General features: G+C 35.2%; 1 protein-coding gene across 1 annotated transcript in view; it reads right to left on the bottom strand.

Moving 5' to 3' along the window:
• Window positions 1–19,334, bottom strand: part of MTPN (myotrophin) — a 59,827-nt gene extending 40,493 nt beyond the window's left edge. Inside the window, exon 1 of the mRNA XM_027842372.1 lies at window positions 19,000–19,334. Within this exon, the coding sequence (XP_027698173.1) occupies window positions 19,000–19,071 (72 nt within the window). The 5' untranslated portion in view covers window positions 19,072–19,334. The remainder of the gene's footprint in view (window positions 1–18,999) is intronic.
• Between the last annotated feature and the right edge of the window lie 5,549 nt (window positions 19,335–24,883).

Here is a 24,883-nt window from a genome sequence, read left to right on the forward strand (position 1 = left end):
GTCAAAATAGCCTCATTTTCCCTACTTCAAATTAACCAACAAGAATTTATTAAGTGCCTGCTATGTGTCTGGTACTGTGCTAAGTGCTAGAGATAATAACAGTACCATAATGGGACACAGGAGAACAATTTGAGACCTTTTTCTAGATTCTTAAAGTTGCATCAAGGAGTCCCCATCCAACTTCTGTGTAAAATGGAAATGATATATGCAATCTCAAATGTGATTAAATTTCCCTTCTAAAAAGCATAAGTAGAGAAGTGAATAACAACAAAAAGTTGCATTATGACAAAATTAATACAGCTGTTGAATAAGGAATGTACTTTATCCTTGCCTGTGTATTCCTTCAAAACTCAGTTCAAATTCTTCCTACTCTATGAGGCTTTTCTGATTACTCCCTCCCCATAGTTACTAGTGCCTCCATCCCTAATACTATTAGATTTAGTTTATTTCCATTTAGCATTTACTATGCTTTTAAACTACATATTATATATGTACATATTCATTCCTTCTTGTAGAAGTTCCTTTCAGGTTAGGCGCTGTCCCATTTTTTGTCCTTGTATAATGAATACCCAGAACAATGCTTAGCATATATAACAGAGGCTTAATAAATGACAATAGAGAAAATTTATTTAGGTATGTATTACTATCATTGCACTGATGGAAAAGAAAAAAAAACCCCAAACGTTATAAAACTCAATTAAAAAAACCTGAACAATTCTATTTAAATGTGTAAACCTATACTCAGTTACTTAAAAAAATACTATATGATTGAGACTTATACCATTATTATAAAAATTCTCAGTTATTTAACAAAAATAGCTTTCCCAACCTGAAGCTGAAAAAAAGATGGTTTCCAATGACATAAGGAGCTATAATTAAAAGGAGTAAATGTTCTAGCTATTTAAGTTCTTATATGTAACAAATTAATTTAAATCCAGCTCTCATTTATTCTTCATGGATATGAAGGATAACTTGTGAATATCCTCCTCAGAAAAAATTTTAAAATAGGGTGACTAAATTTGTTCTTGGTCTTCTCTCTAACCCATCCATACATTACACAGTATACTTTGATCACTGTCATTACTATGAATATTGATTCCCCCTACTTTCAGAGGCTTTTTAAAGTATATAATTTTTTAATCAGATTCTAAGGCAGGTATGACAGTATACTTTCCAAATGGTATACATCAATATTATAACATGCCTTGTCATTCCTTTTCCCTCAACAGGACTATTTTTGCTGATTCATCCATCACTTTGTTCCCCCATTTTTTATAATTTTGGCTCCCCAGTACTTGCTCCCTGTTTCTGTCTCTCTTACATATATACACATTCAGTACTTACCTAACCTGTATTTATTTTTGCTGGGTTTTTGACCCTAATCTTACCTTGTTTCTGTAGCATTTTTTTTTTTTTTGCAAAAAACAAAAACAAAAACCCAAAGCAAACAAAACAAACCAAAAACCAGAAACACCGGTTTTGGCATGTATAAATATCATTTTGAATTTTACCCTTATTTGTAGAATACAGGCAGCCCTTTATTTTTACTAGAGTATATTCCTGGAAATTACATTGTAAAGTGAATTACAGGGGAATAATGTTACAGCTGGGAGCTCCATTTCTGACCGAAGACTTAGCACTAAATATGTCACAGTCATAAAAAAAATCATTAAAGATTCAACTAAGAACCACCATAATTAGTTGAAATAATAAAATTATGCTCTAAGTCATACAATTTTGAAGCTAGAAAGGTTCTTAGAGATCATCAAGGCAACTTCCTTCTTTGGCTGACAAGAAAATTGAATTCCAGAGAAGTTAAATGATTTGTCCCAGATTACATAGCTATTTAGCTGTAGAGTAAAAACTGAGGGCTCCTTATGCTTAGACCAATGGTCTTTAACACACATTGCCTCCCTAAATACTTTCTTATCAAAAATGGCCATGAAAATATCGACCATATAAATTACCAGAACCTGCCAGAACTTACATATGGTTGCCTTAACCTTTGACAACCTATGGTCATCTCCATTATGAAAGGAAGCACTGGAAGACTAAAAGAGGTCTCTATTAGTATCTGCTACAAATCTGATGAACTTAAGTCTTAATTTCTTCATCCAGGTAATCATCTTTAAAGATACTGAACAGGAGAGGAGCCAAGATGGAGGATTAAGGGCAGCCACCCAGATGAATTCTCCCAACATTCCTCTCCAAACAACTTTAAAATAACACTTGAAAGCAAATTTTGGAATTGGCAGAGCCTGAGGAGGAGGTCTGTCCAGGGCCTATACAGGCAGTGATGGCAATAGTGGCCAAAGCAAGCAGTAGCAGCAGCTTTGGAAACTCTCAGCCAAGAGATGGTAAAAGGTTGGACAATTGGTTAGGGATTACAGGGTTCCCTTTGTTGGTACTAGGTACAATCAGTGCTGACTGGCAACTCTATTGCCCATATGCAGTTTTGAGTTGTAATTCAAGGGCAGAAAGGAGTGCTGGTGGTTGGTCACAAGGCAGCAGGAGCTCTGGTCACAGTTTCAAAACAAAAAGGAGCACTTGTGAATACAAGGGACCAGGGACCCTTCCTGGGTAAAGATCAGAGTACAGACCAGGAGAGCAGTGACCACACCTCTTCCAGGATTATACCATCTTGAAAGCAACAAGAATTTGCAGATCCCCAGAACTAGCTCTGAAAATAGTAGCACAAAAAAGCCTGAAGCTTCAGACAGTGCCTTCTCAACTCCAAGTAAGCAGAGCCCAACTTTAACATAAAGTTCAAAGTCAAGAAATAGGCTAGAAAAATGAGTAAACAACAACAAAAAAGAACTATTACAGTAACAAGGAAGACCAAAACAAACTAGGAAGACAACAATGTAAAAACAGCTACAAAAAAGCCTCAAAGAAAAGTTCCAAAAAAGTTCCAAAGAAAAGAGCCAAACCTAACAAGAATTTCTAGACAAGTTAAAGAAAGAGATAAAGGGGGGTAGAGGAAAAATGGAAAAGAAATGAGAATGATGTAAGAAAATTATGAAAAGAGAATTAACAACTTGGTAAAAGAGGCACAAAAAAGTCCAGAAGAAAATAACACCTTAAAAAACAATTGGCCAAATTGAAAGAGGTATATTCACTGCAGAAGACAACTCTTTAAGGAGCAGAATTACCAACGTGTAAAAGCTCACTGAAGAAAATAATTCATTACAAAGTAGAGTGGAAGCTAATGACTCCATGACACATCAAGAAACAATAAACAAAGTCAAAAGAATGAAAAAAATAGAGAAAGTGTGAAATATCTCATTAGAGAAAAAAAACAACTGATTTGGGGTATTGACTGAGGAAAGATAATTTAAGAATTACTGGACTACTAGAAAGCCATGATCAAAGGAAGAGCCTAGACATTATATTTCAAGACATTATCAAGGAAAACTGGCCTGAAATCTTAAATCCAGAAGGTAAAATATAGAAATTCAAAGAATTCATCAGTCACCTCCTGAAGAGGTCCCAAAACAAAAACGCCCAGGAATATCACCAGCCAAATTCCAGAGCTCCCAGGTCAAAGAGAAAATACTTAAAGTATCCATAAAGAAACAATTCAAATACCATGAAGCCATAGTCAGGACCACACAAAATTTATTGGCTTCCCACGTTAAAGGAGTGGAAGGCTTGGAATGACATACTGGAAGGAAAAGGAGGTAGGATTAAAACCAAGAATAATCTACCCACCAAAACTGAGTGTAATCCTTCAGGGGAAAAATGGATATTTAATGAAACAGAGGACATTCAAGCATTCCTGATGAAAAGACCAGACCTGAATAGAAAATCTGACAGACAGAAAACTTAAGAGAAGCATAAAAAGGCAAACATAAAAGAGCAATCCTAAGTTAAAATGGATATACCCCTATATGGGAAGATGATATACAATACCATTACTACATCTGTATTCCAAAGAGATCAATGAAAAATGAAAAGGATCTATATGTACAAAAGTATTTATATTTCTGCACTCTTTTGTAGTGGCAAATAACTGGAAATTGAGGAGCTGCTCATTAATTTGGGAATGGTTAAAAAAGATGTGGCATATGATTGTGATGAAACACTATTGTGCTATATGAAATGACGAAGGGGGGTGGTTTCAGAAAAAAAATATGGCAAGATCTACATGAACTGATGCAAAGTAAAGTGAGAAGAACCAGATCATTGTGCACAGTAACAGCAATGTTGTAGTGATGATAAATTGTGAAAGATTTGGCTATTCTGATAAAAACAATGATGCAATTCCAAAAAGCTCATGATGAAAACATGATATTTACCTCCTGAGAGAGGTGATGAATTTTGAGTGCAAACTGAAGTATAATTCTCTCACTTTATTTTTCTTGCTTTTTATTGAAATATGGCTAATAGGGAAATATGTTTTGCATGATTTCACAAGCATAACTGATATTACATAGTGTGCCTACTCAATGGGTAGGGAAGGGGGTAGGAGAGAGAGAATTTGGAACTAAAAATGTAAAAAGAAAATATAATTAATAATAAACATAAAATAATATAATATAAAAATACATTTATATTTAAATATAAATATAATATAAAATATAAATAAAATAATATAAATAATTAAAACATTTTTTTAAAAGGTACTGAAATGAACAGAATTAAATACTGACAACAGATCCCAAATCAAACTGTAACATTTGTCACTGTCTATATTATAGTCAGTCACTTGTTCACTTATCTGAGAGTATTAAGGACATACCTAATATTCTTTGCTTATCAGTAAAAATGGGCTAGAAAAACCAAAAGCTTTACTGAAATAAAGATAAAGTAATAATAAGTTCACTAATAAGCATTTCTTAAAGAATTATTATGTATTTTGTGCTGAGCAATGGGGATACAAGGAAAGGCAAAAAAACAGTTCCAATCCACAGGGAACTCACCTTCTAATGGAGAAAATAACATACAAATAATTATACATATAAGATATGTACAGTATGGCTAACCTTTCTTTCCTGGTTACTGTCATGTGCTGGAAATTTGGTTTGGTATGATTTGCTATAATTTAGTTGTTTTCTAGTATCTAAGAAAGTTAATAAAAATGTGTTTTGATGATTTGTTTGGCACTGATGATTATTTGATCTATTCCACCAACTGCTTATACTCTCCACCATCAGGGAAAATGCCTTGTATTTATATGTAGATGATTATATGTATACATGTTGTTGTTTCTGATAAAATATAAGTTATTTGAGGACAAGAAGAGTTTCCTCTTTGTTTTTGTATCCTCAGTGCCTGTTGATTGAATTAAAGTCTAACTACCATGTTCTTGAATCTCCAACTACCTTTCAGAAATTTCAAACTTGATGTTCAGTAGACAAAAACAGAACTCATTATCCTTCCCTGCAGGCCTGGCACTCTAAGGCCACTGTGCCACCCAGCTGCATCTAATACAGTTAAGTTTTCTCAATATTAAAAAGGTTGTCATTTAACTCTGCTCTCAATTCTTGCTGAAATAACCATCACTAGAAGGTTTGGAATATAATTTGGCTCACTAACTACTCTCTTTAGATTAATTACTTTAAAGCTCAGTGCTGCCTGAAGTACCCCCTCAAAACAAAGCAAAAAAAGAAATTATCTTTTATAACATACCATCTTGTAATACTTATTTCATAGGCTTGGTAATCAATAGATTTTACCTTGGCAATAGTTCTTCTTATCGGAATAAATCTGTTTCTTTAAAATCATTAACATATATAACATCTGGAATCTGTAAAGTTGCCAAAATCTGAACTCACTTTTGGAATGTTTATTTCTCTAAGGATTTCAGTGGACTAAGTTATGAAAGGTTTGAATGCCAAATACAGCATCTTATATTTAAGTCTGAAGGCCTTCCTTGTTTTCTTCTGATGATATGAGGGTAACAGTACCAGTACCAGACCACTGTTTCACATCTGTGTGAAATCCTGTAATCTGCTCTTACCACATGACCAAGCCATCTCTTCCTATCTATCATTTTCTATTCCTACCAAACTAAACCAAGTAAACTGATTTTTACCTACATTTGGGTCTCAGTTTGTTGTTCCTGTGGAGTAGTGGTTCCTGCTAGGTTCTCTAACCCTGGTATTCACTAATAGGTAGTGAAAAAGCAACTCTACCATAATATTAAGCTTAATGTGTACGCTAAACATTCAAATGCAATAAATTATTTGAAACTTTAAAAAATTCTAATCTGATATCAACACTATATTCTAATAAAATAACAATTTAACCACCATTATTTTCTTTAGTTTTTATCCAAATAGAAAAACCATAAGGAATTTCTCTCTTTAAATCTTAAGATACAGCATAATACTGTCACTGATCTCTACTGCAAAAGTACACACTGTACTGTCACAAGAAACTAGTGTCCCCAAAATCTACTTAACAAACCTGGACTAAATTAGCAGATGTGTCACCATTCAGTAGCACAGCATGTAAATGAACACTGGCCAACTAACTGACAGTAGAACAAAAACAACTCTAACATTTAATGTAACAAACTCTGTATGGATGAGTTTATGTTTCTCCAAAATTTCAGTTACACGTTGTACTACATTTTTGCTTATTCACATTTTATAAATTCTTTAGAGTATAACCTTGCAACAAAGAACTTTGCTTTTTGTAACACTTATCAACAGCAGTTCCCTAGTAACATCAGCTGATCCAATAATGTTACCAATTGGTGTGAGTGCAAAATCTGCTACTGTGAACAAAAAGAAAAAAGATTAAAGAGGTAATATAAGCGGGATGTTCAAGATGTAGCAAAAGAGAAAAAACAGAGCAGTATGTGAAAATTATGGAATTCAATCGCCATTTATGTTATATATTTTTACAAGGACGGATAAAAAAAGACAGGAAAAGTTCACAACTATTGAACACGATCATCATTTATTTCATGTATACTTTAAGAAAAGTAAGCTGCCTCCAAAATATCAAATTTTATTAGTGAGAAATCAGAAAAGTTCCTGCAATTACTATTAACCCTCAAGTACTGAATAGAATCCCTAGAATTTGAGAGTTGGAAGGGACTTTAGTAGTCATCTAGTCCAATTCATACAATGAAAGGTATCTCCACTATAACATAACCAAAAATGGTTATCCATATTGCTTGAAGACTTCCAAAGAGATAGAAGCCATCCACTTTTCAAGTCAGGCCAATCTATTTTTATCAGCTTTAATCATTATAAGTTTTTGCCTTCTAAAATATTTTTCTTTTATTTTAAAATTTTCCTTTTTACAACTTCTACACATTGCTCCTTGCTTGGTCCTCTGGAATCAAAGAGAACAAGTCTAATCCCTCCTCCATGGGACAACCCTCCAAATACTTGAAGAAGATCGCTATCATGTCCTCCCTTGAGTCTTCTCTTAGACAGGGTAAACATTCTCATGAGTTAAACTTCATTTAGTTCACAGATCATATTACTGATCATTAAGTTAAATCTTTGTTAAAGCAAAACTACTAAAAAGAATAGACAGCTCAAATGACTAGAAATAAGTATTTCTTACTATTAGTTAAAATCCACACTACATTGATATTAAAAATGTCTATGTATTAAAAATTACTATCCAGCAGCTGTCCAATTACCCATATGAAATGAATAGTTCATATCATATATTTCCAATGGCTCAACAAAAGGTTTGACACTTGTTATCATTCTTAGAAGAGAATCTGGCTAAAATGAAATGGCACAGGGCAACACAAAATCATATTTTATCAGAGATGACAGTTAAAGAACAGCAACCATCAGGAGTATCTGTACTGTACTTATTTGGAGAAAGGAATTACTAATACACCACTTCTCAAGTTAATTTACTTTTATGAAGGATAAGCTCTATTTGCAGTGTGAAAACACTCATGTTAACAAAATGACGGGTCTTAATCTACTATCCTTTTTCCTACAAAAATATACAATTTATCATTAACATTTAATTTACTGTCATTAATTCATATGTGCTTTCAAAATAAATGCGCCACAGCAATTCTAAGGGTCAAAATATTTTCAAGAGTAAAAGATTAAAAAATGTATAATAATTTACTAAATTTCTAATCAGTAAAAAGTCTTAAGCTTCTTCCCCCACCCTTACCAAATAAAGATAATGTCTATCTTTAGTTGGGGATTTCCCTTAATGTTTTATCAGCACAAAATATTATCATCTCATCTAACCACGTGGAACCTTTGCCTAACGTAATTTGTCAAAATCTAGATTTCTTCCTTAATTGTTTAAGTTATAGAACTTATTTGATCCACCAGTGGAACTACTAGACTTGCTAATAACAAATTTTGTTTTTGGTATTTAGTAATATTAAGAAGAGAAATTTTAAGTTGGTATGTAATCCATATTCCTTGACATTATTCATAAAAAGGAATGAATGACAGCATTGAACGTTTTTTCCTCAAGTAAACAAACATGTAGTAACATGAAAAACATAAAATGAATGCCCTTCAAAAAAATTGGGTACTAACTTTCAATTTGGGGTAAAAAAAATTTATCAATTACAAATGTAGTTCCATCCCTTACCTCAAAGGTGATCTTTTACTGGAATTTCTTCCTAAAAATTATATGTCTATGAAAATATGAAAAATCATCATCCCTGTAATAGTACAAATAATTCTAACATGTACTTTTATAAATTGTCTTCCAAATAGAGTTTAATAACTATACAGATGGACCCAAGATTATAAAGTCAGGTGACTTATTCAAATTTAAAGGTTTGATTAATTAGGTGTTTTTAACTTGGGGTCTACGAACTTGTTTTTAAATAATTATTTCAATATATTTGGTTTCCTTTGTAATCATATATCTTATACATATAAAAACATTATTTTGAAAAGGGGTCCATAGACTTTACTAGATTGCCAAAAGATCCATGACACAAAAACATATCCATAAATCTATCCTTCAAAGACATCTCTGTGAAACCTTCCCTGATTATACTAGCCTGATATACTTCCTCTCTCTGAACTTTTATGGAACTTCATTGTTACTTTTGTGATACACACAAAGTATATAATACTGCTTTGTATTATTATTTGTGTACATGTCATCTTTCTATGAACTACTAGAAGATAATTATCAAAGGCTGGAAGGAAAAGCTGGAAGTTAGAGACAACTTTTTTGAAGGAAAAAGTAGAGCTAACACAGTAATTACTACAGGAAAACTTCAGTTATCTGTAGCCTCTGGGATATGGGGCATTTTGGACAGCCAATTTTCCCAAATAACTACTTAGCTCCTTTAAGTAGTGAGTTAATGGAAAAAAATGGGGAGTCTACTAAGAATGAAATTCTGGATAGAAATGTGTCTAAAATGTAGTAATACTTCAAAGCCTTAAATACAGTACACTGAATATAATTTAACGTGTTTTTTTTTTTTTTTAGAAAATGATGATGTAGAGCAGCTAGGTAGCACAGTGCTGTAGCACTTGTCCTGGAGTCAGGAGGACCTGAGTTCAAATTTGACCTCATACACTTACGAGTTGTGTGACCTTCGGCAAGTCACTTAACCCTGACTGCTTCCAAAAATAAAAATAAAAAAATGATGCAGAGTCAAATTAAACATTTACCAAATGACTATGCACAAGGTTTTGGTGCTTTAATTACAGTACTGTTCAGTAATGTTTTGGGGGTCTATTAAGGTGTGTAGCTTTGTTTGTGCCTATGTTAAAAATAAAAAAAAGAATTTTGTTCTTTGAGTTCTTGTGTCTTTCTTTGTAATTTTGCTGTCTCTTCTCTGTCAGGTTAACGCTTCTTATTGTTGTCAGTATTTTGAACTATAAGCAGGTCCCCTTCTAGCTTCTACTTTTCTGCTTCTAATCTGTCATTTTGGAAACTAGATAGTCAAACTTCTTAGAATTAAATAAGTAGGAGTAAATAACTTCTGACTTAGTATCAGAAGGATTTTTCTATGAGTAAAATGAATGAATTTTAGTGCAAAAATACTTTGTGATATTTTGGTTACACAGGGACTGTATTCTGGATAGGTTAATGTGCTGGATAGCTGAATTCCAGATAAGTGAGTCATTGTTAGACTTCTGTGAATGAAGTGAGTAAGCAGTTTAAGTCCCCCATGAAAAAGTATTCAAAGGCCTCATTCTTACTCATGGAATTGTTGAAAAGGCTAAAGCAAACAAAGAAGTTGTTTTCAGATATAATACTTATTACAACATGTCTTGTGACAGTCAAATAACCATTAAGGCTCATTAATTCTATCACTGTCTAGTGTATTTCAACATTATTTCACTGCTGAGAACAGGTTTCAAACAGAGGAAGTATTTTTCCTAAGTAATACTTATATCCAAAATGTCTTATCACTACAGTGCCCAAAATAATTCTTAATGGATAAAAAAATAAAAGCATGACATTATGCATTACCTAGATGCTGAAAGAAATTAAAAGACTTACACTTTTATTGGCATGGCTACCGGCAGGGCAGGATGGATCCTCTTTGTGGTATTTTTAAGCTTGAGAAATAATGAGGAGATAATGACCAAGAAACTACTTCTTTCCAGACTTTAAACCTTTAATATAGGTTATGCTATTGGTATGAATAAAAGGGAGATGGTTCAGATAATATATCTTACCTAATACGTACAATTTCTAACTTCTTGTTCATCAGTGATAAGGTAGATATTACATAAAAGGTTAATCTATTTACAAATAATTCAGAATTAGCTGTACAAACAGAGCTAACCAGGAAATTTCAATAAAAGTATTACTTGAATCTTGGTTAACTAAAGTTAAGAGAAGAATGTCAACAAAGCTTGCCATTCACTTGTCATGTATTTAAGCAGTCCAAACTAACTAGGTCTTCTAAGTAGTAGTTGTACTTAATACTGCAGAGTTATAGGCCCATTTAGGCTAGATGGATGTGTAAAAGTTTTTATTGAAATAGTTTAATCTGTGAAATAGGATAAAACCTTGGTAAGAGTAGGTTAGGTAAGATAAGGGAAAAGGAGTTGGTTCCACTCATCCTAGGTGTTTCTTTTGGTGAGATGGAATAAGAATAGATATTTCAGAAAAAGTCAGATGGTAGACAGTCACCCAACTCTGGGAGAACTAAGCGGACAGATCTTACCTCTTATCAGGTAAAAGAGAAAGGGATGAAAAGCAGCCCTGAGGAGAGACAGAGTTTGGGAACACTGCTGACCACTTGAGTACTTTCCCCTCTTGGTTTGGTTTTCCTAACTGTTTGATAGCTTTCAGTGGATCATCACTCACATTCTACCCCTTATATATAGGTATAATCTAAGGCTCTGCCCTGAGCACTTTTCTCTTGCTACACTCTCTAGGTTGAACCCCATGGGTTCAACTCTATACAACTGACTCCCAGATCTAGATATTCAGTCCAAGTTCCACTTTAACAACTGCTTACTATATCTGTCCAAATGGATGTCCCCTTAGGCTTCTTAAATTCAGTAAGCTCAAAACAGAACTCATTAGCTTTCTTCCCAAACATTCCCCTCTTCCTAATTTTCCTATTTCTTTGAAGGACACCAGCAATCTTCTAGTTATCCAGGCTCACAATCTCAAAGTCATCCTTGACCCACTTTGCCATTCTTCATTCTCCATATCCAATCAGCTGCCAAATTTTGATTTTATCTCCATAACATTTGTACACTCATAGAGTCACCACCATAGTTGGACATGACTGAACAACCACAGCATAGCCACCACCATAGTCCAGGCCTTATCAAATCATTATTTAACTATTATAATAGCCTCCTAATTGGTCTCCCTGTCTCCTGTCTCCTCTCTCAAATTTATGGTCCACATAGTTGCTAAAGTTGCTAGATTCTGTTAAAACATAAGACTGAGGTCTCTCCCTTGTTCAGGAGGCTCTATCGGTTAACAACTACATTTAGGATAAAAGACAAACTCCTGTTTGATATTTAAAACCCTTCACAATCTGGCTCCAGGCTTATTGTATAATACTCTCCCCCCTTCATGTCCTCTATGTTCCTGTTAAACTGCTCTATACATATCATTTCATATCTTGGCTCTGTTTGTGTATGCGTTTGCACACAGGCTGTCTCTTTTTAGAACCCACAGCTTCCTTCAAGGCTCAGCTTAAGGGTTTCCATACACAAAAGGCCTATCCTGACCTCCTTGGTGCTCCATTCCCTTGAAATTACTTTGGATATATTTTGTATTAATTTATTTTGCTTGCATTGTTTTTCCCCAAATAGAATGTAAACTCAGGGCAGAGACATCTGTTTTATTTTTGTCTTGGAATTCCTATAGTCTACACTGTGCCTTACTAAACGAATGGATGGTAAGGTATAAGTAGCCTCAGTTTGAAGTTCAGCAGGTAATGCTTACTGTTAAGTCATTTCTGTCCTAAGGTCCCAGTCTCTATCCTGTTCAAGATCATATATCTAGGAAAGGAGCAAACCTGTTAGCCTGTACCTCCTAGAATACCTGAGTGTTGTGTTCTATGAGAGAAATACGGAAGTCTTGCTTCTGGGTTCACCTATTTTTGAATTTAGATCTTCAGAGAAACTCCAAACTTCAGGTTCCTCACTTAAAGGAAGGAAACTGTAGTCAAAGGAAGCAGAATGAGGACCAGAAATACGCCGTTCCCAAATCCCAGGCCTTATCTGTAGATAAATTGGCCAGGGTGTATTCACACCCAACTCTCTTCAATCCTTCATATAGCCAATAGAATAATTTTTCTTATGCATAGATCTAGTTATGTTACACATTTTTTTAAAAGCATAAATCCTAAATAAAGTTTAAACTCCTTTGTTTGGCATTCAAGGCCCCCCACAGTCTGGCATCATCTTAAATTTTCTACTTTTTCAACCTTCTGTCATATTTATTTCCTATATACTTTATGTTCTAGTCACAGTGGACTGCTTCCTGCCCCCAAAACACTACAGCTTAACTTTGCTTACATTGTTCCCTTTCCTTAGAATACTCCATCTCCCGTCATTTCCTGGATCCTCAAATATCCTTTAAAGTCCAGATTTATGCCACCTCTTCAATAAACCCTTCCGCACTATACCACTACCAGTAACATCTTTTCCCTTCAGGCCTTATACAGCACTTTGCTTCATTAGGTGTTGGTGTCAGCAAGTCACAATTTCTCTGAGCCTCAATTTCCCAATCAATAAAATGCTACTTGTACTATTTCACAGGGTTGGTGAATAAAGAGTTCAATAAACCTTAAAGTAAGACTCTGTTTTACCTAAACTTTGACCTCTGTACCTAGTAGGCACTTAAGTGATTTGCTTTTATTCAAATTACTTTGACACTGAGCTGAGGGACTAAGGGATCTAAAAGAAGAAGGCATTACAGCTATTACTGGAGTGTGGGACACTTCACTGGAGGATCACTGCTATAATGGTCATATAAGGACCTTTACGGGTCAGAAAAAGCAACTCTGGATTGTTACAAGACAGAATAATGGCACAGTACTTCTGGAATGAAGGGGAACAATAACAAAAAGGGAGATAGAAACATGCCTTTATCTTGGTACTCTTTTCATTCACTTTGCTGCCCTAAGTTACACAAATTTGTTATTTAAAGCGCTCGCTTTTCCAGTCCCAACAGGAGCTGTGAAAGACGATGAGTGAGCTGGTTCTAGCAATGGCTACAGATTGTGCAGTAAACAAAAGTATGTGTGATGGTATTAAGGGCATGGCACACCCATGCATGCGTCAGTTTAGAAGTAACTATGGTTTTGAGTTGATTCCAAAATCAATCATTTCTTTTAAGACAGAAATCTATTTCATTGTCACAGATCAAATACACCACTGGCTCTGGTCAGACACTCTGAAAACCCATGTTGATGGTTCAATGGGATGAAATGAATTAAAGTGAATGTATGGATTAATACAACCCATCCCCACTAACTCAAAGTACATGTCCTAATGATGGTAGATTATCTTCATATAGAAGGAAGCAGATGTTTATTACTATATAACATTCTAGATATTGCTTAGGGCTTAAGCAAGGGCAACCAATAAACATTTGGTTATGTATTACTTATGTATGCCACCCCAGATCCTGTACCTGTACATTTGACCAATACTGTCAATTTATAAAGTAAGCTCGTATAAGGCACTGAAACAGCCTGTGCCTTCATAAGTTTAAACATAAGGTTGTCCCAACAGAGATGGTTTCACTATAACCAAACCGTCTGTATAGTCATAAAACTCCATGGTACTGTTTGGCCCAATGCCCATTTATGATGTTATTCCTGTGGAATTACCTCTTGTAACACTGGCTAAACTAAAGTTGTGTTTTCCCAAAACCAATTACTAGGCAGTTACACTAATAAGAGATAAATCTCCTTATGAAAGTTTACATTAGTAAGTATTTTATATCTACTTAAAGCACTTATTAATATAGTGTGATCTAATCATTTGAATGATTAGGGTTCCACTACTGCTATAGAGAAAACAAAGTAACATATTCATATTCTCTAATGTAAGGAAAGTATATTTTAATTTCAAGACAAGGTAATTTCTTGAACACAATAAATACAAAGCAGATGGAATTGTGGTCTGTTTTAATCTGGATACTGTTTAGGAAACAACATGAAAAGCGAGTCCAAAAAGTTTTTAAGTTTCTAAAGAAAACAGACAATTCTTAGTCAAGTTTTTTCTTTCTCAGGGCCAAGTGATCCTATTTTCTCTCATACAATTGTTGCCTTTTAAAACCTGAGGCTCCACTAAAGTGTAGAGGGCAGGCACAGTCAGAATGGGGGATGGAGGGAAAGGAAACCACAGAGAAAGGGAAGTTAGAGACCTGATGTATAGTATTTCACAGAAAGTGAAACAGAAGTACATGTAAACAACACAGGGCACATATCAGACCTCATGCAGACCTACTTGTCCTGCTATTTCAATGGTATTCACCTTCAGTGAACTATATCATCAAAACCTGGCAAAGTTTTTATGCTTTACACACAGTAGGCATTTAAGCGATGTTACTGTCAAACTACTTTAAAATCTGGTTAAGGTACAATGAGGGGCATCTCCTCCAAGTAGCTTTCCTGGATTAGGCCCAATCCTACCCTGATACTTTTACTTTTCATCCTTTCAGTACTTATGCACTGTTTTTTAATACAACAATGCCTTACTGTTTTCTTGACCTGTTAAGTGCTGCAACTTACTTTAAAAATTTTGGATAGAAATCTCTAAAATTTGTACTATATTTTGTTGCCTTTTGAGTAAAATGAACATAATCATACTGTTTGTCATCCATGATTATCATGAAGATCAATTATCTTGTTAATGATGAGGTATGACAAAATGAGATCAACTTCACAAGTCACATAGAAACATAAGGCTTCTTTACATCTTCTATGATGCTGGCTTTTGAGGTTATTGCTTAAAGAGTTACTTACTCCATACACCAAATAGCCCTTTTGCCACCTTTCTATCAGGCTATACACGATACACTTTTGTAAGTTCATGCCTACCTCATTCTTCATAGTCCCTTTAAACTTGCTACAGGTTTAAAAGATGTTAGAGTAACGTATAAAGTAAACAATAATAATAGCTAGCATTTATATAACAGTTTAAGGTTTGCAAAATGCTTTACAAATATTACATCATTTTACAAATTTCATTTAAATAGTGTCAGGGTGAGGACCTTAGGGATTAATCTATATAAACATTAGTACGTGAGATTAATGAGATTTTATGAAATGTATTACGGCTACATGAAAACATGGAAAATCTTGGTTGTGCTCTACATAATTGAGGCTACTGCTGGTAAGGAACCTCTAATTGTTGATTAAGTGCTGATTTACTATCATTTGTATGTTAATTTATAAGTCTCTTAGAGTATTTTATGCATGTATAATGACATATCCCTAATCATCCAGATATACAATGCAATATTAGAGATAGTACACGGACTGTCAGGTGAAAAAGAAAACGAGTACGTGAACAGAGAAGTGAGAAAGATGCAACAAAGTGTCAGAGACTGAAAAATGGCTGGAGTCCCTCTAGATCTGGTACTGTGCCTTCTGTTTCTTTTACATTCTCTCTATGTTGCCCTGTCAAGTGTTTAGGACACAGCGGACACTCAACCATAAAAGTGCATGTTCAGAAGTTAAATGTTTGTTTGTTTTTCATTATGGACCTGGGTCTTCACTGGTATTACACTGAATGCGGGTGTAGACCAACTACCGTCCTGCACCTTAGAGACTTAAAAGGTGCTTAGTGCACTGAGACCTTAAATAACTTGTCTATGGTCACATAGCCCGTATGTGTCAGAAGGAGGACCTGAATCCAGGTTTTCCTGACTTGAGGCCTGCTCTCTCTAACCACTATGACATTGCTAGCTTGAGGCTTAAATATTTAAACATGGCTTTTAACAAATTTTTAAGTCACACTTCAATGTTTAACTTGGATATATATAAAGCTATTACTACTCTCCTCTGACATACACTCAATCCATTCATGATAGGTTCCCATGGATCTGGGAATTCTCTTAACTAACTTTTCATAGGTCCAGAAGTGGGACCTGAACCATTCTTCCCTTAACTTCCCCATAATTTTTCAATTTTGCTGAGGAGAAATCAGAAGTAGATTGAGGTAAGGCAAGAAAGGGAGGCACAATTGGCTGAGGGAAGCCACAAATTCCTAAACACAAATTTAAAGAGGGAATGGTCTACTAAAAGGATTGTCTTTGCATGTGAACAACAGATTTTCAAAATAGAATAGGGTAGAGGAGGACAATTTTTTTAATTAGTTTTCATGCCTCAGTACAAAAGCCAAAATATCATACACTCTTCTCCTATACCTTTTGACACATATATACCTTATAAATAAAAACCTTATTAATATACTTGAATAGTTTGTTCAGTGAGTGAATAAATGGGAAAGAGAACTTCAGTGGGAGACACTAAGAAAAGAAGTTGAGAAAAAAAGGAGTGATCGGCAAATGCTAGCTTTTGGCTACTTTTCACTGCTGAACACAGAGGCCAAGTCACATTTAGAAATCTAAGAAAGGGAAAAACTAAATGTTCTGCTTATAAGGTATTATTATAATCAAACCTTTTAAGGCAAACTGTCAATCCTTCTTATCTCCTGTTTCGTCTCCCTGCTACATATATCTGAATGACAGAGTAATGAAAATGGACAGAATATACCCCCATACGCAAATCAAGGGATGAAAACAATATTTGAACTTATAAAAGATACCTATTTAAACATAAAAGCATAATCAAGAAATTTGTGTTCATATTTGATGTACTTAAACTTTTCGAAAATACTAGTGGATTCCTTGGTTTTATGGAGTGTTCCAACTTTAGGCTTAGTTTGTGAAGTCAACTAGACGCAGTGGAAAGAATACTGGATTTGGAACTCAAAAGATCTGAGATGGAATGGTTGCTTTTCTACAACTACTTAAGCGACCTTGGGTCAAATTTATTTAACCTTTACAGGCCTCAGTTTTCACATATGTAAAATGAGGAGGTTGGACTAGTTGACTATGTTCCTTTTCAACTTTAAATCTAGGATTGTATCATTCATAGGGCCATAGTCATAAGTCAGGGATCTCAGCAATCTAGTCCAACCCCTTCAGTATAATGCCAGGGACTTATATGTACTTATTTATTACTCAACTTATATTGACAAATTTATGGAATCTGGCTTCAGAATGCCACCAGGAGAGATGGCACAACACTGTATCATGATCTACTGCAAGTAACTGACAGAGTGAATAACAAAGGCCTAAATAATGCAGAGCTGAATAGAAGAGTAGAAAAAACTATTAGCTGTCCACAAAGTCTTAGGTATTTTAAGCATTAAGAAACAACAATTCTACTTGTTTGTTGCTTACTAATATGCAACTGACCTGAGAGAAAAAATAGTGGTAAAACAAATGCTCATTTTTCTTAGACAAAGTCAACTATTGAGTTCAACAGGGGAGCAAGACTATGTACGGGCCTTATGTTTGTATCTGTTGTGAATTTATGATTTCCTTTAAGAATTGTTTTTAGCATTGCAGTTCTTTTAAGCAACTAAAGGAAGAGTAAAATAACGTTATTAAAATTGTTATATCCATAAAAACAGTAACTTGTTCGATTAAAAAAAAGGGGCACTGGGGTCAACAAAGGCAGTCCCGCCTGAAAACTGAGATACTTAAATACTTCTCTTTGGAAGGATACAGATTCAATTTTTATACATGTGCTTTTGGTTGTAAATTGATTTTCCCTTCACACAAAATATACTATGACTGAACAACAACATTATATATTGGATAATTAAGGATTTTAGATGCTATCAGCCAGAAGGCTGGACTGAAGTCAACATGCTCATACAAAAAATTGCTAAGATATCTTAAACACATGCCAGCTGACAATCTTACCACTTGAAACAAAAGTATATTTGTGTTGTGGCAGGGGAGAGGAAAAGAGCCACACCCAAAATTAAGTCTTCTTAAAGTGATACTTAAGTTTCAGATTTTTGATTTCAGAATTGACATTTAAAAAAACTCCCATTTTCTATGGATACGTACAAGCAATGTCAGGCCCAACATTTTTAAAGTAAAGGTTCCACTGGTCAATACCACTTGGGTGACTATTCACTGAGGGTTGGTCCAACACAGATTTAATACTAATCACAGAGGTCTTTAAGTAAGAAATACCGGGACGACGGCCTAACCCAAGGAGCTACTCCTGGAGGTCTAGAAGAGTGACTTAGAGCTAACCAGCCTTCCTTGAGTCTGGGATTGCTGGATGGGGTTAGAATCCAGGTAAGTAAACTTGAGAGACAAGGAGAATATAGTAATTTGATAGACTGACCCGCGCGAGCAGCACTCGGTCTGTCCTCTAAGGAGGACTAAAGCTCTTGACCTGCCCTGGTCCCTCCCGGTGATCCTCCAGGACCCTCCCCGTCGTGGACGCTGGCAGGGAAGCCTCCCCCATGCTGGCCGCCGGCCATTCCGCTGCCCCTGCCCGGGTACCTGGAGCCTCGACCCCGGCTCCCTGTCGTTCCCACTCCCCCGGCCCACGCTTACCTTGGCCACATAGTCTTTCACCTCATCCAGGTCTCCATTTTTCAAAGCCCACATGAACTCCTTGTCGCACATCACTGCGGCGGGGCCGGCCGGATGGAGAACGGGAAAGAAGACGGCGGGCGGGACTGAAGGAAGGAGGGCGAGGAGCGAAGGCAGCGGCGGCGGGCGGGGAGCGGCCGCGGGAAGCCCGGACGGAGGGCGGCACAGGAGGGCTGCTGGCCAAGGCGGTCGGACGCAGCAGTCTCCGTAGCCGGGAGAAGGAAAGTTCTCTGGGAGCCGGGGGCCGCACCAAACGGAAACTGCCTGGAAAGGGAGAAGCGCCTTCCACTTCCGGTTCACGCTCCCTCCAGTGACCCGCCCCCGGCTTCCTCTTCCCCTTCTCTTCTCCAACGCCCAAATCAAAGCCCCGCCCCTGTCACCAGCGGGAACGTGGGGGTTGGAAGGGGGCGGGGCGTGCTGTTAGTGACTGACTGGCCTCCCTGCGCAGGCGCGCTTGAAACCGGGGGCTGGTGGAGTGATTTGAATTTGTAGAGCAGGCGTAGTAGGGGTGCCGGAGAGGACAATTAATTATAGAAGAGTTTTGGGGCTCTTAGAGCTAAAAAGGATCAGTCGATTAGGCATTTATTAAACATCTAGTATGTTCCAGTCACTGGACTAGGTGCTGGGTAACTGACATTCAACTGGGGAAGATAACATAGATGTACATATAAAAGGATACACAACATATATACAAAGCAAGTATACAAGTACAAAATAATTTGGGATAAGAGCCAGTAGATAGCAGCAGGGGGATCAGGAAAGCCATATGTAGAATGTTACACCTGAGCTGAACTTTGAAAAAAACTAGAGATACTAAGAGGTGAGGTGGAGTGCATTTAAGGCATGGGAAATGGACAGTCTGTGCAGTATCATGGAAAGGGAGATGAACTGTCCTGTGTGAGTGAAGAAAGATTGTCACTTTGGCTAGACCATAGAGAATGGGAAAAACATGAAAAGGTTGGAAAGGTAGCTTGGGGCCAGCTTCTGAAGAACTGTAAATGTCAGGCAGAGAAGTTTGTATTTTACCCTAGACATAATAGGGACCCTTACAAAGAAACTCAGGAGACTCACTCTAACTGGGCCCTGATCATCAGAAATCTTTTTTTTTTTTTTTATTTGGCAGAGAGCTAAGCCTTAGCCTGAGGTTATTCAACCCAAGCTAATATTTTGCCATTTTCTAGGTGAAAGCCAGTTAAAAGGAGCAGAGTGGGACTAAGTCCAGCCTGAGTTGTTAGTTATGGTGGTTAGAGAGAGGCACTGAAATTCTGGCTGAGCACATTCCTTTAACGTCATATCTTACATGATCTCTAAAGCATATTTGAATTTTGATCTTGGTTTCTTTTTTTCCATAGCTAACGTCATGCTTGACAAGATTTTTAGAGTCCAAAGTGCTGTTATAGAGTTCAAAGTTGGTAATTCCCAAGGAAACTGAAAGTACTTCAAGGTTTTTCTACAACTACTTTGAAAGCCAATGAGTCTGGGGCAGAACTTGCCTGAGACATCTCTGAGGGCAAATGCCCACTGGGTAAAATTTATCAAAAATGGAATCTACCCAGATAAACTAGGAAGTCTAGTTACCTAACCAGAAAGGTAAGCATTCCATTTCTAGCTGCCTTCAAAGAGCAAAGACTTAATTCAGTAATACTGCATAGGTATCTGTTGTTATATAGAATTAATATATTCCAGGATTGTTAACTATAAATAGGAATTTTTGTAAAACAAAAGCAATTCTCCTCATAAACTTGTTTGCACACAAGATTTGTCTTGTCTTCACAAACTAGAGATGTGTCCTCATAGAAAAGAAATCTCTAGTAAATCTACTTGAAAGCTGGAGTAATGAGACAGGAAGGACTTTGCCAGCTTAGTACTAGGAACACTTTCAGAGAACCTTAATAACTCCAGCATTTTCCCTTTTTTAGGATTCAGATTGTCCTATGTTCCACTCTCAGTGCTTACCTTCCTACGTGAGACTACTGGGATTTCTCTTATACTTGAAGACTGCTTAATTCCACACTTGTAACTCCAGAAACTCACCTTCATCTTTTTTTCATCTAAATACTTACATCTAAGAGAATCAGTCTAAAATATTACAGCCTGCCATTGGTGCTTCTGTCTAATACTACTTTAGCTTGCAAGTTTCTTTAAGTTGAACCTTTACATTTTTCAAAGTGAATTAATGCTTTAGTTTGTCTGTTTCGTAAGTTTGAAATGCCATAAAGTGACTTTAGTCTAAATGGCAATACATCAATCAAGGCTAGATTCCTTTGATGTAGCAGTAAGAAAAATGTATCAATCACTGTTCTGGGTACTTTGCTGGGACCTAGGAATACAAAGATAAAAATGAACGATGTCCTTGACTTCAAAGAGCTTACATTATATTAGAAGAGACAACATGTTCCCCAGTACAAAACATGTGCATAATAAGGATATACAAAATATAAATATTTATATAAATATAAATAAATGTGAATTAGTTTCTTGGGGTAGACACTCCTTTCCTCCCTTTATGACCTATCCCACAATGTTCTGTCCTTAATCGTTTACCACATAAACTATAACAGCAAGAAACTAAAAGACTTTTGTTCACTTCTCTTGAGGTTCCACTCACTCCCTTACTGCCCCCCACCCCTTTCACTGTTGCTTTTTCCTGTATAAGCATTTATTTTATGATTTGTGATTTGGAGCAGTCTTTCATATAGTATTTGATAGTTTTCAATTCTTTTGAGGACTGTATTATGAAATGACTTTTGGTTTTATGTATTTCTATTTATCTATTCACACATGCAAATATATAATATATAATAATACAGAAAAATATAATATAAACATATAATATATAAATATATAATATAATACATGTAAATACATATATTTATATATTTATTTATATTTTGTCTATTTAGCTTGGTTATAAGATTATTATTATGGTTATTTGATGCAAAGATTTTTTCTGTCAAATACTTTTATCCTGTTAATTTTGTTCATGCAAATGCTTTTTTAATTTCATATAATTGCAGTTATTTTTTGTTTTTACTTAAAAATTTTTTAAAAATTATTTCTACTTTTTTTTTTTGGTAATCAACTTTATCCTATATTTGTGAAAGCTATTGTCCCTGTAAGGCAGAGATGTCAAAATTCCCAAGAATTGGGAAATATTTAACAAAATAAATACAAATACAATACAATATAGATAATGTTAATTTGTAGTTTTCTAATTCGATATGCAACCCCACGGGGATCTTTTTCAACTTCCGTTGACACCACTACTTTAACTTCCCTTTTGTGTATATAGAAATTGATGATGAAAAAGGCAAGAGTATTTTTGTATAAGAAAAGAAAAAAAATTAAATCCACTGATAAGGAATGTAAAGTATTTCCTTTTCCCTATAACAGCTTGATTCCTAAGAGGAGTAGGAAAAGAAATTTGGTTCAATAAAAACTTATTAAAATCAACGTGTAAAGAAACACATTGTGTTTACAAAATGTGTAAAGAAACTCAGATTTGTTACAAAAGGAACAGAAAATGAGGGAAGGTATGATAAAAGATATTGGGCTAAACTTAATTTCTTCCAGACTTCCAATTTTCCTAGTAATTCTTGTCAAATAGGGAGTTTCTTCCACGACAAGTAATGTTTATCAAACACTGAGTTATTGAGTTCAGCTATTTCTGATTCTTCCTTTTCTAGTCTATCCCATTGATTTGCCTTTCTATTTTTTAACCTGTACCAAATAGTTTTGATGATATTGCTTTACAATATAGTTTGAGGTCTAAAAGCGCTACTGCCCTATTAATTCCAACTTGTAAAAATTATTTTTTCCAGATAATCTAAATCTCTTGTTCCTCCAAATGAGTTATTGGATCTCTTCTGCTTTCAATTTTTTTCGGTTTTATCTTTTATGTCAAACATATGGCTATACTCTGTATATGGCCCACAACACTCTTGAGTGCAGCCCAAACCAGATTAAAATGTAATTGGGAAATGTTAAACAAAGTAAATAAAAATGCAGTAAAGCAGATAATATTAATATGTGATTTTCTAAGTCAACCTGTGACCCTCAGGGATCTTTAATATATGGTTTCGTGACTTCTGTGGCCCTCTGTATTCGTTTGAGTTTGACACCAGTGCTTTATACAGCTAATTTTCTTCATGCTTTCTCACTGTCACTCAGAGAATTTGTGCTTTAAAAAGGAAGGAAAATCAAACAAACAAATGTATGCCGATTCCACATTCGTATCTTTGTCTCACCCTAGTCACCAGAAAACAAATATTGCATTTCTTAGTATTTGAGTACTATCTGAAAGTATTTAACTTTTTGTCGTTCAATCAGTTTGGATGTGGAATACTCTGTTCAACTCTGGGTTCTACTAGATGAATGATTAGAATTCTTCCCTTTTACTGAACATCCAATTATTTCCTTTGATGCTTAGTTTCAGCTTTGCAGATGTGTGTTATATACACACACATATATATGCACATTTATGCATATACAAATAACACACATATATACATATAAAATACATATATTTATTTTTGATAATCTTTATTCTTTACTCTTTGAACATCATTCCATTTTTCCTTGTTTAATTGTAACCATGGGTCAATGATGTGTTATTCTGAAACCATTCAGAATTTTTTTTAATGTGAAATACTTTTTTCTTAGTACTGGCAAAATTTTGATATTGTAGTTTTGACATTTGACTTATGTTTCCTGATGAAATGAACTTGGGGTTTATTTATGTTGGTGCTCTATGGATTCTCTTAATAGGAGTTTTGCTGTTTGCTTAAAGTATTTCTGGAAAATTATTCTATATGATTTCTTAGAGTAAGATTTTTTTTTCAGGATGTTTTTCTGAGTGACCAACTTCTTAGATTTTTTTGTAGTCTCTTTTGAAGTTCAGTACCCATGTTTTAAAGAGTTCTTATACATTCCATATACAATTCCCTTTTTCTGTTCTACTTTCTGTATATTTGGTTTAAAATAATTAAAAAAAATTAAAAGCAATTAAACAATTAGTTAAACAATGTAAAGAATTATCATATAGTAGGTTCTTTCAGTTCAGGTCTTGCCATTGGTGAGTTTTTTGAATTTTGGACCCCTTTACTTATATTATTTGGCATGGTGAGAGAAGAGTCTCTTATAGGAAACCTCTCACTCTGCCATCTTTCCAAGATTCCCCAGACTACTATAAAGGACTTATCAGAATGACCTGTAATAGCTAGCATTTATGTAATACACAACATGCCAGGTACTGTACTAAGTGTTTTATAAATATTTTATTTGGTCCTCACAAAAACAACCATGGAAAGGATGTGCTATTGTTATCCCCATTTTACAGATGAGGAAACTGAGGCAAACAGAAGTTAAGTAATTTGTCCAAGGTCACACAGTAAGGCTAGATTTGAACTCGGATTTTCCTGACTCCAGACCCAGTGTTTTATCCACTGGCTACATAGCTACTAATCTACATGTTCTACATGTAATGTCGTAGTTTCTATAAGAAATCAAGTAGTCTTTCAAGTGATTTTCTGTAACAGACCACATCTTCATAGACTTATGACTGACAGAAGGGTATACTAATGTAAGATTCAGGTGTATTTATTTTTTGTTGATTATAAAAAAATTTACTTTGTAGAGTGGAACATACTTTTAATGACTGTCTTCCAAAAGATGTTTCTCCTTTGTATGCTAAGATCATACAACATTCTTTCAGAGGTACAACCACAGAGATAACTTTGTTTAATAATTTACTATCAATAACAAGCAGAACATAAAAGAGACTTATTTCAATCAATCAGTCATTCAACAATCATTATAAAGCACTGACCATCTTCCAGGCACCATA

This window comes from Vombatus ursinus, unplaced genomic scaffold (assembly GCF_900497805.2).
Source record: "Vombatus ursinus unplaced genomic scaffold, bare-nosed wombat genome assembly UNPS02014870.1, whole genome shotgun sequence".
NCBI classification, from domain to species: Eukaryota; Metazoa; Chordata; class Mammalia; order Diprotodontia; family Vombatidae; genus Vombatus; species Vombatus ursinus.